The sequence below is a fragment of the Saccopteryx bilineata genome, chromosome 2 (assembly GCF_036850765.1).
Source record: "Saccopteryx bilineata isolate mSacBil1 chromosome 2, mSacBil1_pri_phased_curated, whole genome shotgun sequence".
NCBI classification, from domain to species: domain Eukaryota; kingdom Metazoa; phylum Chordata; class Mammalia; order Chiroptera; family Emballonuridae; genus Saccopteryx; species Saccopteryx bilineata.
The window spans coordinates 171540871-171554100 of NC_089491.1; the positions used below are offsets into that span (position 1 = coordinate 171540871).

Sequence of the window (13230 nt, forward strand, 5' to 3'; positions counted from 1 at the left end):
TTCCAGACCCCAAGGTTGCCAGCTTCAGCACTGGCTCGTCTAGTTTGAGCAAAAGCTCACCAGCTTGGATCCAAGGTCGCTGGCTTGAGCAAGGGGTTACTCAGTCTGCTGAAGGCCTGCGGTCAAGGCACATATGAGAATGCAGTCAATGAACAACTAAGGTGTCGCAACGAAAAACTAATGATTGATGCTTCTCATCTCTCTGTTCCTGTCTGTCTGTTCCTCTCTCTGACTATCTGTCTCTGTAAATAAATAAATAAATAAATAAATAAATAAATAGAGTAGATTGACATCACCACATCACCTAGGTACAGTTTAAATTAGTAGTCATATGTGGTTTAACTTAACTGGGAGCCCTAGAATTTATTCCAAGAGAGTTTATTAAGCAGTGATGTTGAAATGTTTTAAAGCAGTAAAAACTTTAAAGGAGAAAAAATATTTGAGGGAGGAGGTCACTAAGGGTTTCTTATATTGAATTTGAGTAGCTTCAATTCCAGTTTGACTCTGCCTCTTAGGGGAGTGGTCGGCAAACTGCAGCCCATGAGCCACATGCAACCTAATAGCATGCGACGTTTTTAGCAAAGGCCAGCTTAGGAGGACCCTAATTAAGTTAATAACAATGTACCTACCTATATAGTTTTTTGTGGGGTTTTTTTGTATTTTTCTGAAGCTGGAAACGGGGAGAGACAGTCAGACAGACTCCCACATGCGCCCGACCGGGATCCACCCGGCATGCCCACCAGGGGGCGACGCTCTGCCCACCAGGGGGCGATGCTCTGCCCCTCCGGGGCGTCGCTCTGCCGCGACCAGAGCCACTCTAGCGCCTGGGGCATAGGCCAAGGAGCCATCCCCAGGGCCCGGGCCATCTTTGCTCCAATGGAGCCTTGGCTGCGGGAGGGGAAGAGAGAGACAGAGAGGAAGGAGGGGGGGGGGTGGAGAAGCAAATGGGCGCTTCTCCTATGTGCCCTGGCCGGAATCAAACCTGGGTCCCCCGCACGCCAGGCCAACGCTCTACCGCTGAGCCTATATAGTTTAAGTGTAAAAATTTTGGCTCTCGAAAGAAATTTCAATCATTGTACTGTTGATATTTGGCTCTGTTGACTAAAGAGTTTGCCGACCACGGTCAGATTTAGGGCAAGCTTCACATACATTTCATTTCTGATTCACTGAACCTCTGCTTTTTATCCCCCAGCATTTGCAATCAGCTCCTTCATTTCCAACATGGAAGAAAATTACAGTACGTATTACTTATTGCTTTTAGAAAATAAGTTAACTTATGTACAACTTTATGTCTGACTGGACTTTTCATGTATGGCAAAGATTCACATTTCTCCTAAACTGCTGAAGAGAAACGGCCTGTATGATAATTGTGTAGAAAAGTGCCAAATTTGAAATAAGAGATTTAAAATTTAAATATATAGTTAAAGAGGGCCTGACCAGGTGGTGGAGCCATGGATAGAGTATCGCACTGGGATGCAGAGGACCCAGGTTTGAAACCTTGAGGTTGTCAGCTTAAGCATGGGCTCATCTGCTTGAGCACAGGCTAACCAAATTGAGCGTGGGGTCATTGGCTTGAGCCTGGGATCATAGATGTGATCTCATGGTCTCTGGCTTGAGCCCAGAGGTCACTGGCTTGAGCAAGGGGTCACTTACTCTAGGTCTCACCCCCCCCCCCCCCGTCAAGGCACATATGAAAAAGCAGTCAATGTACAACTAAGGAGCTGCAGCGAAGAATTGATGTTTCTCATCTCTCCCTCTTTCTGCCTGTCCCTATCTATGTCACAAAAATAAATAAAGAAGTATGAGAAGTCATCAAGCTTTTAAAAAGCTACAATTGGGAAACCTATGTTAAAATATATTTTTATTAAATGAAGCGGGGGTTTTTTGTTTGTTTTTTGTTTTTGTTTTTTTTACAGAGACAGAGTCGGAGAGAGGGATAGACAGGGACAGACAGACAGGAACAGAGAGATGAGAAGCATCAATCATTAGCTTTTCGTTGTGTGTTGCGACTTTTTAGTTGTTCATTGATTGCTTTCTCATATGTGCCTTGACTGCGGGCCTTCAGCAGACTGAGTAACCCCTTGCTGGAGCCAGCGACCCTGGGTCCAAGCTGGTGAGTTTTTGCCCAAGCCAGATGAGCCCACACTCAGACCTTGCAATGACCTTGAGAGGTAGGATATAAGTAACTCCCACGTCACTACCATTCCAGTGGTGGAACATGAGGCATAAATGGGTTAGAAATGTATGGCACCTCCATTTGCAGCAATGAAATACTCCTTATAAGTACTAGCTCTAATAGAAAGAGCACCAAGATATTAAGTAAATGAAATTTTTTTAAAGCAAATATAAAAATAGGTATAGGAAATTCCATCACATGCTACAGTATAGAGGAAACTTAAAGACATTATGCTAAGTGAAATAAGTTACAAAAAGATACTGTATGATTTCACTGTATGGTGAAGTATCTATACTAGTAGTCAGTCAAACTCAAACAAAATAGTGGTTGCCATGGTTGGGTGGAAAAGGGAATGGGGAGTTGTTTAATAGATAAAGAGTTTCAGTTTTGCAAGATGAAAAAAATTCTGGGGATTGATGCAGTGTGAGAATTCTCACAAGCAGTGTGAATATACTTAACACTACTAAACTGTACACTTAAAAATGGTTAAGATATGTACCTGAATCATTACCAGCTAGAAGCAGCGGTCATTGGGACTTGGACATGAGCTGTAAAGTATAGAGTGGTGACAACAATTCCAGTGCCATGAGGACTTTTCCTGGATGTGGACTTTTCCTGGACTCCTGCTCCCTGTGACAGCTCCTAACAGACTGAACTGTGGTTGGGTTGCATTTTTCAGGAATTTGGCATGGTGATGGGGCCAACTTGGACTTGGTGAACATGTTAAGGACACTACTCTTTTATGGATTCTTGCTGTATTGGCCAAGAGTTTGCTTAAAGGCTTTTAATCACTGTAAAAAAAAAAAAAAAAAAATAGAAGCCCTGGCCGGTTGGCTCAGCGGTAGAGCGTCGGCCTAGCGTGCGGAGGACCCGGGTTCGATTCCCGGCCAGGGCACACAGGAGAAGCGCCCATTTGCTTCTCCACCCCTCCGCCGCGCTTTCCTCTCTGTCTCTCTCTTCCCCTCCCGCAGCCAAGGCTCCATTGGAGCAAAGATGGCCCGGGCGCTGGGGATGGCTCTGTGGCCTCTACCTCAGGCGCTAGAGTGGCTCTGGTCGCAACATGGTGACGCCCAGGATGGGCAGAGCATCGCCCCCTGATGGGCGTGCCGGGTGAATCCCGGTCGGGCACATGCGGGAGTCTGTCTTGACTGTCTCTCCCCGTTTCCAGCTTCAGAAAAATGAAAAAAAAAAAAAAATAGAAGACTGGATAAAGAAGATGGGGCACATATACACCATGGTATACTATTCAGCTAGAAGAAATGATGACATCGGATCACTTACAGCAGAATGGTGGAATCTTGATAACATTATGCGGAGTGAAATAAGTGAATCAGAAAAAAACAAGAACTGCAGGATTCCATACATTGGTGGGACATAAAAACGAAACTAAGAGACATGGACAGGAGTGGGGTGGTTATGGGGGGGAGGGAAGGAGGGAGAGGGGAAGGGGGAGGGGGAGGGGTACAAAGCTGGATAGAGGGTGACAGAGGACGATCTCTCTTTGGGTGATGGGTATGCAACAGAACTAAATGACAAGATAACCTGGAAATGTTTTCTTTGAATATATGTACCCTGATTTATTGATGTCACCCCATTAAAATAAAAATTTATTTATAAAAAAAAATGGTTAAGATAGGCCCTGACCAGATACCTCGGTTGGCTAGCATCATGCTGAAGCATAGAGGTTGTCAGTTCAATCCCTGATCAGGGCACATACAGGAACAGATCAATGTTCCTGTCGTCTCTGTCTGTCTCTCTCCCTCCTTTCCTCTATCTAAAATCAAAATAAACATTTTTAAAAAACGGTTAAGTTGGAATTTTTTTGAGAGAGAGAGAGAGACGAGAAGCATCAACTTGTAATTGTGGCACTTTTACTTGTTCATTGATTGCTTCTCATACAGACCTTGACTGGGGGGCTCCAGCCAAGCCATTGACCGCTTGCTCAAGCCAGAGATCTTGGGCTTCAAGCCAGCAACCTTTGGGCTCAAGCCAGCAACCCTGTGCTCAAGCTGGTGAGCCTATGCTCAAGCCAGGTGAGCCCACGCTCAAGCCAACAACCTGGGGTTTTGAACCTGGGACCTCAGCGTACCAGGTCAACACTCTATCCACTGTGCCACTACCAGTCAGACATGGATGATAAATTTTTTGTTGTATATATATATATACCACCATTAAAATTTTCTTAATTAAGATTTTTTCTTCTCCCTGTTGTCCTAGTTGGTTGGTGGGCATTAACTGAGCCAACATGCTGCATAACGTGCTGGCTCTTCGTCAGATTGCCCAGAGGACCATAAGTACTGCTTCACGCAGGCAGATTGAAAATAAAGTTCCAAAGAAGCAAAAGCTATTTCAGGAGGATAATGGAATTCCAGTGCATCTAAAGGGTGGAGTAGCTGATGCCCTTCTGTATAGAGCTACCATGATTCTTACAGTGGGTGGAACAGCATATGCCATATATCAGCTGGCCATGGCTTCATTTCCTAAGAAGCAGGACTGACTTCAGTTTATTCTCCCAGTAATCAGTTGGTTCAATTTCATTCAACTCTCTATGAACCAGTAAGCTGATAAATAACTGAGTTCTTCTTTGGGGATCAATATTTATTGACATGTACTAACTGCCATCAATAAAGCAGTCTTTACAAAAATAAAAAATAAAAAAATTCTTAATTAAAAAGAAAATAAAAAAATTTAATCTGAAAAGACAGGTTAGAATTGACCTAAATAACTAGACACTAAAATGTAAAGCATTGTGGCAGGAAACTCATTATCCACTCTGACATATGCCACTGTATGGGCAGTACAGAGTGTATGAATCATAAGGTACGTCCAGTCTGTCAGCTGCTGACATGGCCTAACGTTTGCTAGTGAAGGAGTGGATTAAATGAGAGGAAACTCATAAGAATTTCATCTGTAAACTCGCCGTGGGTGGCCTAACGCTTCAGAAATAGGAAAAGATTGCTGGTCAGCATGTGCCTGGTTGGCGTAATAAGCTTGCCTGTCCTCTAAGATTTTTTTCCTCCCTATTCATTCTGTCCTTCAAGTCACTTTTCTGGCTTATTTGCATCCCAACCATGGTTAGCAATTTATTCCATGTTTACCACACTTCAGTGAAACTGTCTGTTTCAGTTCCCCACTGGCTTCTGATTTTCATAGCAGTCTCCTGGTTTATAATCTTCTTATCAAATGTGAGTTGTTTATCTTATTTCATTTTTATCATTACATTCAGTGGGAGCAGAAGCATTTTATTAGGTTGCTCTTGTCCTCATAATATACTGGGAATGTACTCAACCATTTAATTTCCCTTCCTTTACCAGGTTTGTTAAGATTTGGGCCTTGGCCCTGAGCATCTTGTAAAGCCTAAGGGTAGTTTTACACATTCAGAGAAACTTCTCTGAAAGAAACGTTCAGAAAAATTTCCCTTGTTCCAGGCTATGGAAATACGATATATGTGGTGATTGCTGGTGGGGGTGGGAGTGAAAGGTGGAGGGGGATAAATGTTGACGGAAGGAGATTTGACTTGGAGTGGTGAACACACAACACAGTGTACAGGTGATGTCTTAGGAAATTGTGCACCTGATTTACCTGTATAATTTTGTTAACCAGTGTCATCCTAATAAGTTCAGTAAAAATAAATAGAGTGTCGGACTGGGATGCCGAGGACCCAGGTTCGAGACCCCAAGGTTGCCAACTTGAGCAAAAAGCTCACCAGCTTGGACCCCAGGTCGCTGGCTCGAGCAAGGGGTTACTCAGTCTGCTGAAGGCCTGTGGTCAAGGCACATATGAGAAAGCAATCAGTGAACAACTAAGGTGTCGCAACAAAAAAACTGATGATTGATGCTTCTCATCTCTCTCCGTTCCTGTCTCTCCCTATCTATCCCTCTCTCTGTCTCTCTGTCCCTGAAAAAAATTAAATAAATAAACAAACATCCCTTAAAAAAAAAACAGCAGTATTTAAGTATAACCAAATATGAACTATAGACCTCATCCCATGATTACTGGTTTTGCTAGACTTACTAAGATTTGGTGATAACACAAATTTTTATTTTACTTTATTTTGTGTGTGTGTGTGTGTGTGTGCAAGAGAGAAATAGAGACAGGAAAGGAGAGGGGTGAGAAGCATCAAGTCATGGTGCAGCACTTTAGTTGTTCATTGCTTCTCATATGTGCCGTGACGGGGAGGGGGCTTGGGGGAGGGTCTCCAGCCAAGCCAGTGACTTTGGGCTTCAAGCCAGCAACATTTTTGGGGTCAACTAAGCAACCATGGATCATGTCTATGGTTGCACACTCAAGCTAGTGAGCCCGTGCTCAAGCCAGTGACTTTGGGGTTTTGAACCTGGGTCCTCAGCATCCCAGATCAACACTCTATCCACTGCGCCACCACTTGGTCAGGCTGATAATACAATTTTATCTTTGCAGGGTTACATTTTCATTTTCAAATGTTTAAGTCACCCTTTTTTTAAAATTCCAAGTTTTTGTCACACTGTCTTATTCCATTGTTACTGATTTTGTTGGAAAATACAGTGTGCCTGGAATGCCATAGTTTTCCAGAGACCTATTAAGCTTTATCCTTACCTATTTCTCTCTCTTTCAGTTGATCCCCTGGACCGTGAAAAGCTGTTACAGTGTCCCTATGATAAAAAACACCAGATCAGGGCCTGCAGGTTTCCTTATCATCTTATTAAATGCAGAAAGGTAAAGTATTATTTTCATAATTTGCCCTGTAATACCCTTTTGAGATATTTTTAAAAGCTGAATTTTGTAAATGGCAAATAATTTTAGCATAAATGTTTCAATTGAATGCCAGTATTGTTTTAGAAATCTACCTTTATATTAAATACCAATATTTATAGAAAGGAGTTTGTCTTGGGTACATAAGCTCTTTCCTGTTTTGCTTTATTTCCCCTCAAATAGTGACAAGCATTTATAGACAACTTCTCTGGAGTCTTTTCACCCTTTGTAAAACAAAGGAAACACTAATTTTTTCTAGCAGTGAGAAAATCCCCCTTGCCTTGTGAATTTGAGGTGTTCATTGTCCTGATAAAGATTGAGTCTAGCCTGACCAGGCGGTGGCACAGTGGATAGAGCATCGGACTGGGATGCAGAGGACCCAGGTTCGAGACCCTGAGGTCGCCAGCTTGAGCGTGGGCTCATCTGGCTTGAGCAAAAGCCCATCAGCTTGAACCCAAGGTCCCTGGCTCCAGCAAGGGGTTACTCGGTCTACTGAAGGCCCACGGTCAAGGCACGTATGAGAAAGCAATCAATGAACAACTAAGGTGTTGCAACGCACAATGAAAAAAAAAACCTAATGATTGATGCTTCTAATCTCTCTCCATTCCTGTCTGTCTGTCCCTGTCTCTGACTCACTCTCTGGCTCTGTAATAAATAAATAAATAAATAAAAGAAGGCACAAGTCACTATTTAAAAATAAAAAAAATAAAAAAAAAAGATTGAGTCTATTTTACATTGATTTCTGATATTTTTGGTTATCAATTTTAAAGAGGTTGAAACAGAGCATTAGCCCAAGAAAAGATTATTCCTTTAAAAATAACTGTTTTTCCAAATTTCTACAGTAAATATCTTTGAGGGGGAAAAAACAACTTATTAAAGTGTCTTCTCCTGTCATTCTTTTGTAGACTTATCTATAAACTGTTTTAATACTGGTATATTAACTGAGGCACTTTTAAAAGGCTGTTAGAGTGCAGATATCAAATGCAGATGCCAAAATTCTGCCAGAATTTATGCTTGGAAAACAATTTTGGTATTTAATCCAAACTGCATACAATTTATATATGCATTAACATCCTTTAAAGGGTGTTCATCTTGCAGTCCTAGATATAGAATTATAATGCCATTCTTTATTATTTCTCCAGCTCCTTTTAATCTTTTGACCAAAGATGTCTTAAAGTTGAAACCACCACAGTTTCTGCCCCTAGGCTCTCAAACGTGTCAAGGATAAAGGTTGGGAAGGGGAGCCAAGCAGTGTAAAGACATTGGCATAATTTCCCTGTTCTAATGCTCTTAGTCTTTGGCCATAAAACTTTTGCATTGGAATGCATGATATCCCTTATGAAAATCATGGGGATAAATACCCTCACACTTTTCTCCATCCTCTATTTTTTTCTAGCCTTCTCCCCTCTTCACATTATTTTTACTATTTTGCATATTGTTTGTGATATATCCTTTGCTTCTCCTATTAAATAAATTTCCTAATTACTGATATATTTAGCATAAGATTTCCGTGACATTAAACACTTTGTTTTGTTTTAAAATACAGAAGTTGATCAGCAGAGTAGACTCTATCATTTGGTGTTTCCTTAATAAAATAACTGAAATAAAGGTCAAATTGTTTAGAGCCTCATTTCAGGCATCATTACTTTAAATGTTCCCATGTTAATCTGAAAAATCATTGATTTTGCTGCTTCTGCAGCTCCCTTCCAAATATTTTCCGGCCCTATTTTATTGCAATAGTGGGGGCACTACTGCAGTGCAGACTAAGAATATGTTTTAGTATTACTATTCATCCTGATTATCAGCTTGCAGAGATATCCGGAGAGCTCTACCATTACATGCTGTGCCATTTGAATCTTGTGACTCTGAAGAACAGAGGGAGAAGATGGGTTCAGATACCAAATTCTGAATTTTCTGTTTACCTCCATATAAGCCACTTTAACACCAATATCTGTGTTATCAGTCTCTGTACTCATAACAAAGAGGCTAACATTTGGGTGGGTTTGAGGTACTATATGGTCTATATAAGTGATAATGTTCACCTGATTTTCTACTTTGAGTTTAACTAGCATAGCTAAGCCACAAGTTTATTGAAAGATTTTAGGGGAACCATTTAAGTTTTTCTCTCTTACTTTTTTCCCCTTGAAATTATTTTTAATTTTTATTTATTGATTTTTTAAAACTTTTATTTATTATTTTTTTTGTGGCAGAGTCAGAGAGAGGGACAGATAGGGACAGACAGACAGGAAGGAAGGGAGATGAGAAACATCAATTCTTCGTTGTGACACCTTAGTTGTTCATTGATTGATTTCTCATATGTGCCTTGACAAGGGGACTACAGCAGAGCGAGTGACCCCTCACTCGAGCCAGTGACCTTGGACTCAAGCTGGTGAGCCTTGCTCAAACCAGATGAGCCTGCACTCAAGCTGACAACCTCGAGGTCTTGAACCTGGGTCCTCCACATCCCAGTCTGACGTTTTATCCACTGCACCACCGCCTGGTCAGGCTATTTATTGATTTTAAAGAGAGAAAGGAAGAGAAACACCAGTTTGTTGTTCCACTTATTTATGCATTCATTAGTTGATTCTGGTGTGTGCCTGACCAGGGATTGAACTGGCAACGTTGATGTATCTAACACCTGAACTACTTGGTCAGGGCCTTTCCCTCTTGGACTTTTGTTGTTGTTGTTTTCTTTTAACAAGAGAAACAGAGAGAGGTACAGATAGAACAGATAGAGACAGACAGACAGGAAGGGAGAGAGATGAGAAGCATCAATTATCAGTTTTTCATTGCAACACCTTAGTTGTTCATTGATTGCTTTCTCATATGTGCCTTGACTGGGGGGCCTGCAGCCAAGCCAGTGACCCCTTGCTTAAAGCCAGCGACCTTTGGGCTTTAAGCCAGCAACCATGGGGACTTGTCTATGATTCCATGCTCAAGCTAGTGACCCCACACTCAAACTGGCAACCTTGGGGTTTTGAACCTGGGTCCTGTACATCCCAGGCCAACACTCTTATCCACTGTACCACCACCTGGTCAGGTCCCCTTGGACTTTTAAGAGATCGATAGAATTGATAAAACAGTTTATAGATAAGTCTACAAAAGATAAGTCTTCATTTTTGTTCCACAGAATCATCCTGATGTCGCAAACAAACTGGCATCTTGTCCCTTCAATGCTCGCCATCTAGTTCCTCGAACTGAAATGCGTCATCATATCTCAAGTTGTGATGACAAATGTTGTATAGAGCAAGACATTGGTAAGGTGACTAGCTAAAATGTTTCGATGCTAGAGGTTAGCCCCTTTAACTTTTTTTTTTTTTAATTTCTTGATTTTAGCAAGAAAGGAAGGGAGGGAGAGGGAGAGAGAGAGAGAGACAAGAACATTGACCTATTCCTCTATGTTCCCTGACCAGGGATTGAACTGGCCACCTCCGTGCTTCGGGATGATGCTCTACCAACCAAGCTATCTGAGCAGCCCCTTTAAATTTGTATTATGCTACATTGTCACCTTGATTTTTGGCTTTCATCATTTAAGAATAATACTTTTAGCAGGAAAAGATTATCAGAATGCTTTCTCTTCTAAACAACCTGATTCATTTTACTAATAATTCATCTAACTAAAAAATCCTTTTATTGCTGTAAATATGGTAAACATCTTTGTTTCTGCTTCTCTTTCATGTCCTCTGTCAGCAAGGCGATAAGACCGCTGTGTTTATCTTTAATGCCACTCACTTTTCAGGAACAATGACCCATTAGGCTACCCTACAAACTCTTTAGCCACTAACTCAGGGGTCGGGAACCTATGGCTCGCGAGCCAGATGTAGCTCTTCTGATGGCTGCATCTGGCTCGCAGACAAATCTTTAATTAAAAAAATAATAACATTAAAATATAAAACATTCTCATGTATTACAATCCATTCATTTCCTACCGCTCATGTTCATGGTTGCAGGTGGCTGGAGCCAATCACAGCTGTCCTCCGGGACAACACCAAATTTTTATTGGATAATACGTAATGTACACAGGTTGTTGTATGGCTCTCATGGAATTACATTTTAAAATATGTGGCATTCATGGCTCTCTCAGCCAAAAAGGTTCCTGACCCCTGCACTAACCCCTTTAAACATAACTTAGCAATGTCCTGTTCTTATGGCAGAATCTCTGTTGTCTTGCAGTTAGCCAAACCAGGAACCTTGGACAAGAGACTCTGGCTGAGAGCACATGGCAGTGCCCTCCTTGTGATGAAGACTGGGAAAAGGGTAAGTGCTCCTGCGTCTTTTTCTTTACAATATCTAAATCTCAAGTCACTTGCTTTAGACAAGAGGAAGATTTTCCTTTTTATGAACATACCATGTTGTTCAGAATGCTTTATTATTTTTATTGGGCCCCAAAGTGAGCACATTTATATCGCTGTACAGACATGTAGAATAGCCTGCCTTAATTGGAAAAAGCACTTCTTTACATCTGTTTTTTTCCATAAATTGTATTATGCCATCTGTGTTTGGCTGTTAGTAGGCACGTTTATTATTATTTATGTTGTTTGTATTTATATCCTTCATTTAAATTCTGCTGCTGTGTCACTTATGCAGGGTACTTGATCAATTTTTACTTCCTTCTCTAAACTTAAGTATATTATTTCTGACCTTACAAATTCAACTAGCATGAACTGGTATGTTATACCACAAACTAGCATGTTTTCTTCCTTTGGCAGATTTGTTGGAACAGACCAGCACCCCATTTGTCTGGGGCACAGGCAACTTCTCTGGAAAGAACAGGTAAATGAGATGTTCTCACTCCCAGCACTGCCTCCCAAAAGCAGAGTCCTTTTTTACAAAAAAAAAAAAGCCACCAATGCATGAATTGACCTCTTTCCTTGATGATGTTACTTGGTAATAACTTAGTCTAAATAATTGTTTTGGTGGATTTCTTCCTTATTTCTTCCTTGATTCATAAAAAATAAACATGCTTTGTGTTAATTGCTGTGGGAACACAGAAATACTAGCTTATAGTCTAGCAAAGGAGACGGTGATGCCAGACAGTCTAATTTCTTACTTGGGTTTTTGCTAGGTTTTTATTATTTTAATGCTTTCAGAACATTCTCCAGGTATCCCACATGGATCATTTTTACTCCTGGTTAACTGTCTAAGGAAAAAATAATCTTTAAAAGTTTTTTATTTGAGATTGGGGAATCCAGAGTACCTATTGAATAGCAAAAAAATGCATCTCTTCTTCCCACTAATTTTTGCATATAATTTTTACATCTATAAGATTTCTCATTGTTATAAACCTTAGAAGATCAAATTTCAGATCTAAATGAGAATCTTTCTGGATTTTTTCCCCTAAATAAAATACTTAATCAATTTTTATTTCTTAGCTCCTGATGAGGTCAGTTAGTAATTGTGAGTGTACTTATTTTGTGTGTGTACTAAGATAGAAAAACTTAAATATGAATTTCATTTGTACAATTTTAATTTTGTCTCAGTTCTGTGAGATTTGTTGCCTTGGGTTTTAATTGTCTTGGCATTTTATATTATTTCATGTTTATTGAGTGAGTTGATGAGCCTGTCATACAACTGAACAGTAGATGGCATTGCTGTATATCTCAATTTCTGGAAAATGAGAATGCTTAGCCTCATGTTAATATTTGTACAGAACAGTGAGCTTTCCAGAGAAATGATAATCATTCTAATTGCAAGTGTTTTGATGGCAATGTGTTTATATTTTATAATATAGGTGGTTGTCCCCCAAATTACAGAACACATTTTGATGTGTGCCCACCTGAGGTATACAGATATGCTGGTATAGTCAAATTTATCTTTCTTCTTTTGCAGCCCTGCAAGCAACATAGTTACGGAACATAAGAATAACCTAGCTTCAGGTATTCGCGTTCCCAAGTCTCTGCCGTATGTTCTGCCATGGAAAAAGAGTAAGTGCAAGGAGGCAAAATGCTTTTCTCCTTTTCTTTGTGCTAATAAATACAGTTAGTCTTGATATTCAGAGACATGTTTAATCTGAATACCTTAGGCTCCCATAAGCCTGAAAATGAGTATTTCCTCAAATTTTACGCCCTAAGCACCTCTCACTTCACACTGGTTCTGGCCCTCATTAGTAACAGGAAATTCTGAACAGGAAAGTACAGGAACCAAAAGAATATTTTCAAGATGGGATGACCACTCACATCAAATACCATGAGTAAATTTGAGGACCAATAAAAAAACTATAGACTTTGGCTAAGAGGGAGTCATTCCTGAGTTTTAAGGCATAAGAACAATAGGGAATTGGGATAAAAAAATGGATTTCAGGAGCCTAAAAGGAAATATATAGAAAG

The 13230-nt window shown here is 40.5% G+C and overlaps 1 protein-coding gene and 1 pseudogene across 1 annotated transcript; both read left to right on the plus strand.

The window, feature by feature from the left end:
• Positions 1-1221: 1221 nt before the first annotated feature.
• On the plus strand, positions 1222-13027 carry GTSF1 (gametocyte specific factor 1). Its single transcript, XM_066254415.1, has 7 exons — positions 1222-1237; positions 6768-6868; positions 10035-10161; positions 11078-11161; positions 11614-11677; positions 12734-12828; positions 12927-13027. The coding sequence occupies exons 1-7, from the start codon at positions 1222-1224 to the stop codon at positions 13025-13027; spliced, it is 588 nt and encodes a 195-aa protein (XP_066110512.1).
• LOC136323045 (cytochrome c oxidase subunit 7A2, mitochondrial pseudogene) lies at positions 4381-4836 on the plus strand (annotated as a pseudogene).
• Positions 13028-13230: the final 203 nt, after the last annotated feature.

Bases quoted from the DNA above. Each gene is read 5' to 3' on its own strand.
- GTSF1 (XM_066254415.1), top strand. The intron at 6,869-10,034 runs GTAAAGTATTAT...TTTGTTCCACAG, and splicing joins ATCTTATTAAATGCAGAAAG to AATCATCCTGATGTCGCAAA. The intron at 12,829-12,926 runs GTAAGTGCAAGG...TGAATACCTTAG, and splicing joins TGTTCTGCCATGGAAAAAGA to GCTCCCATAAGCCTGAAAAT.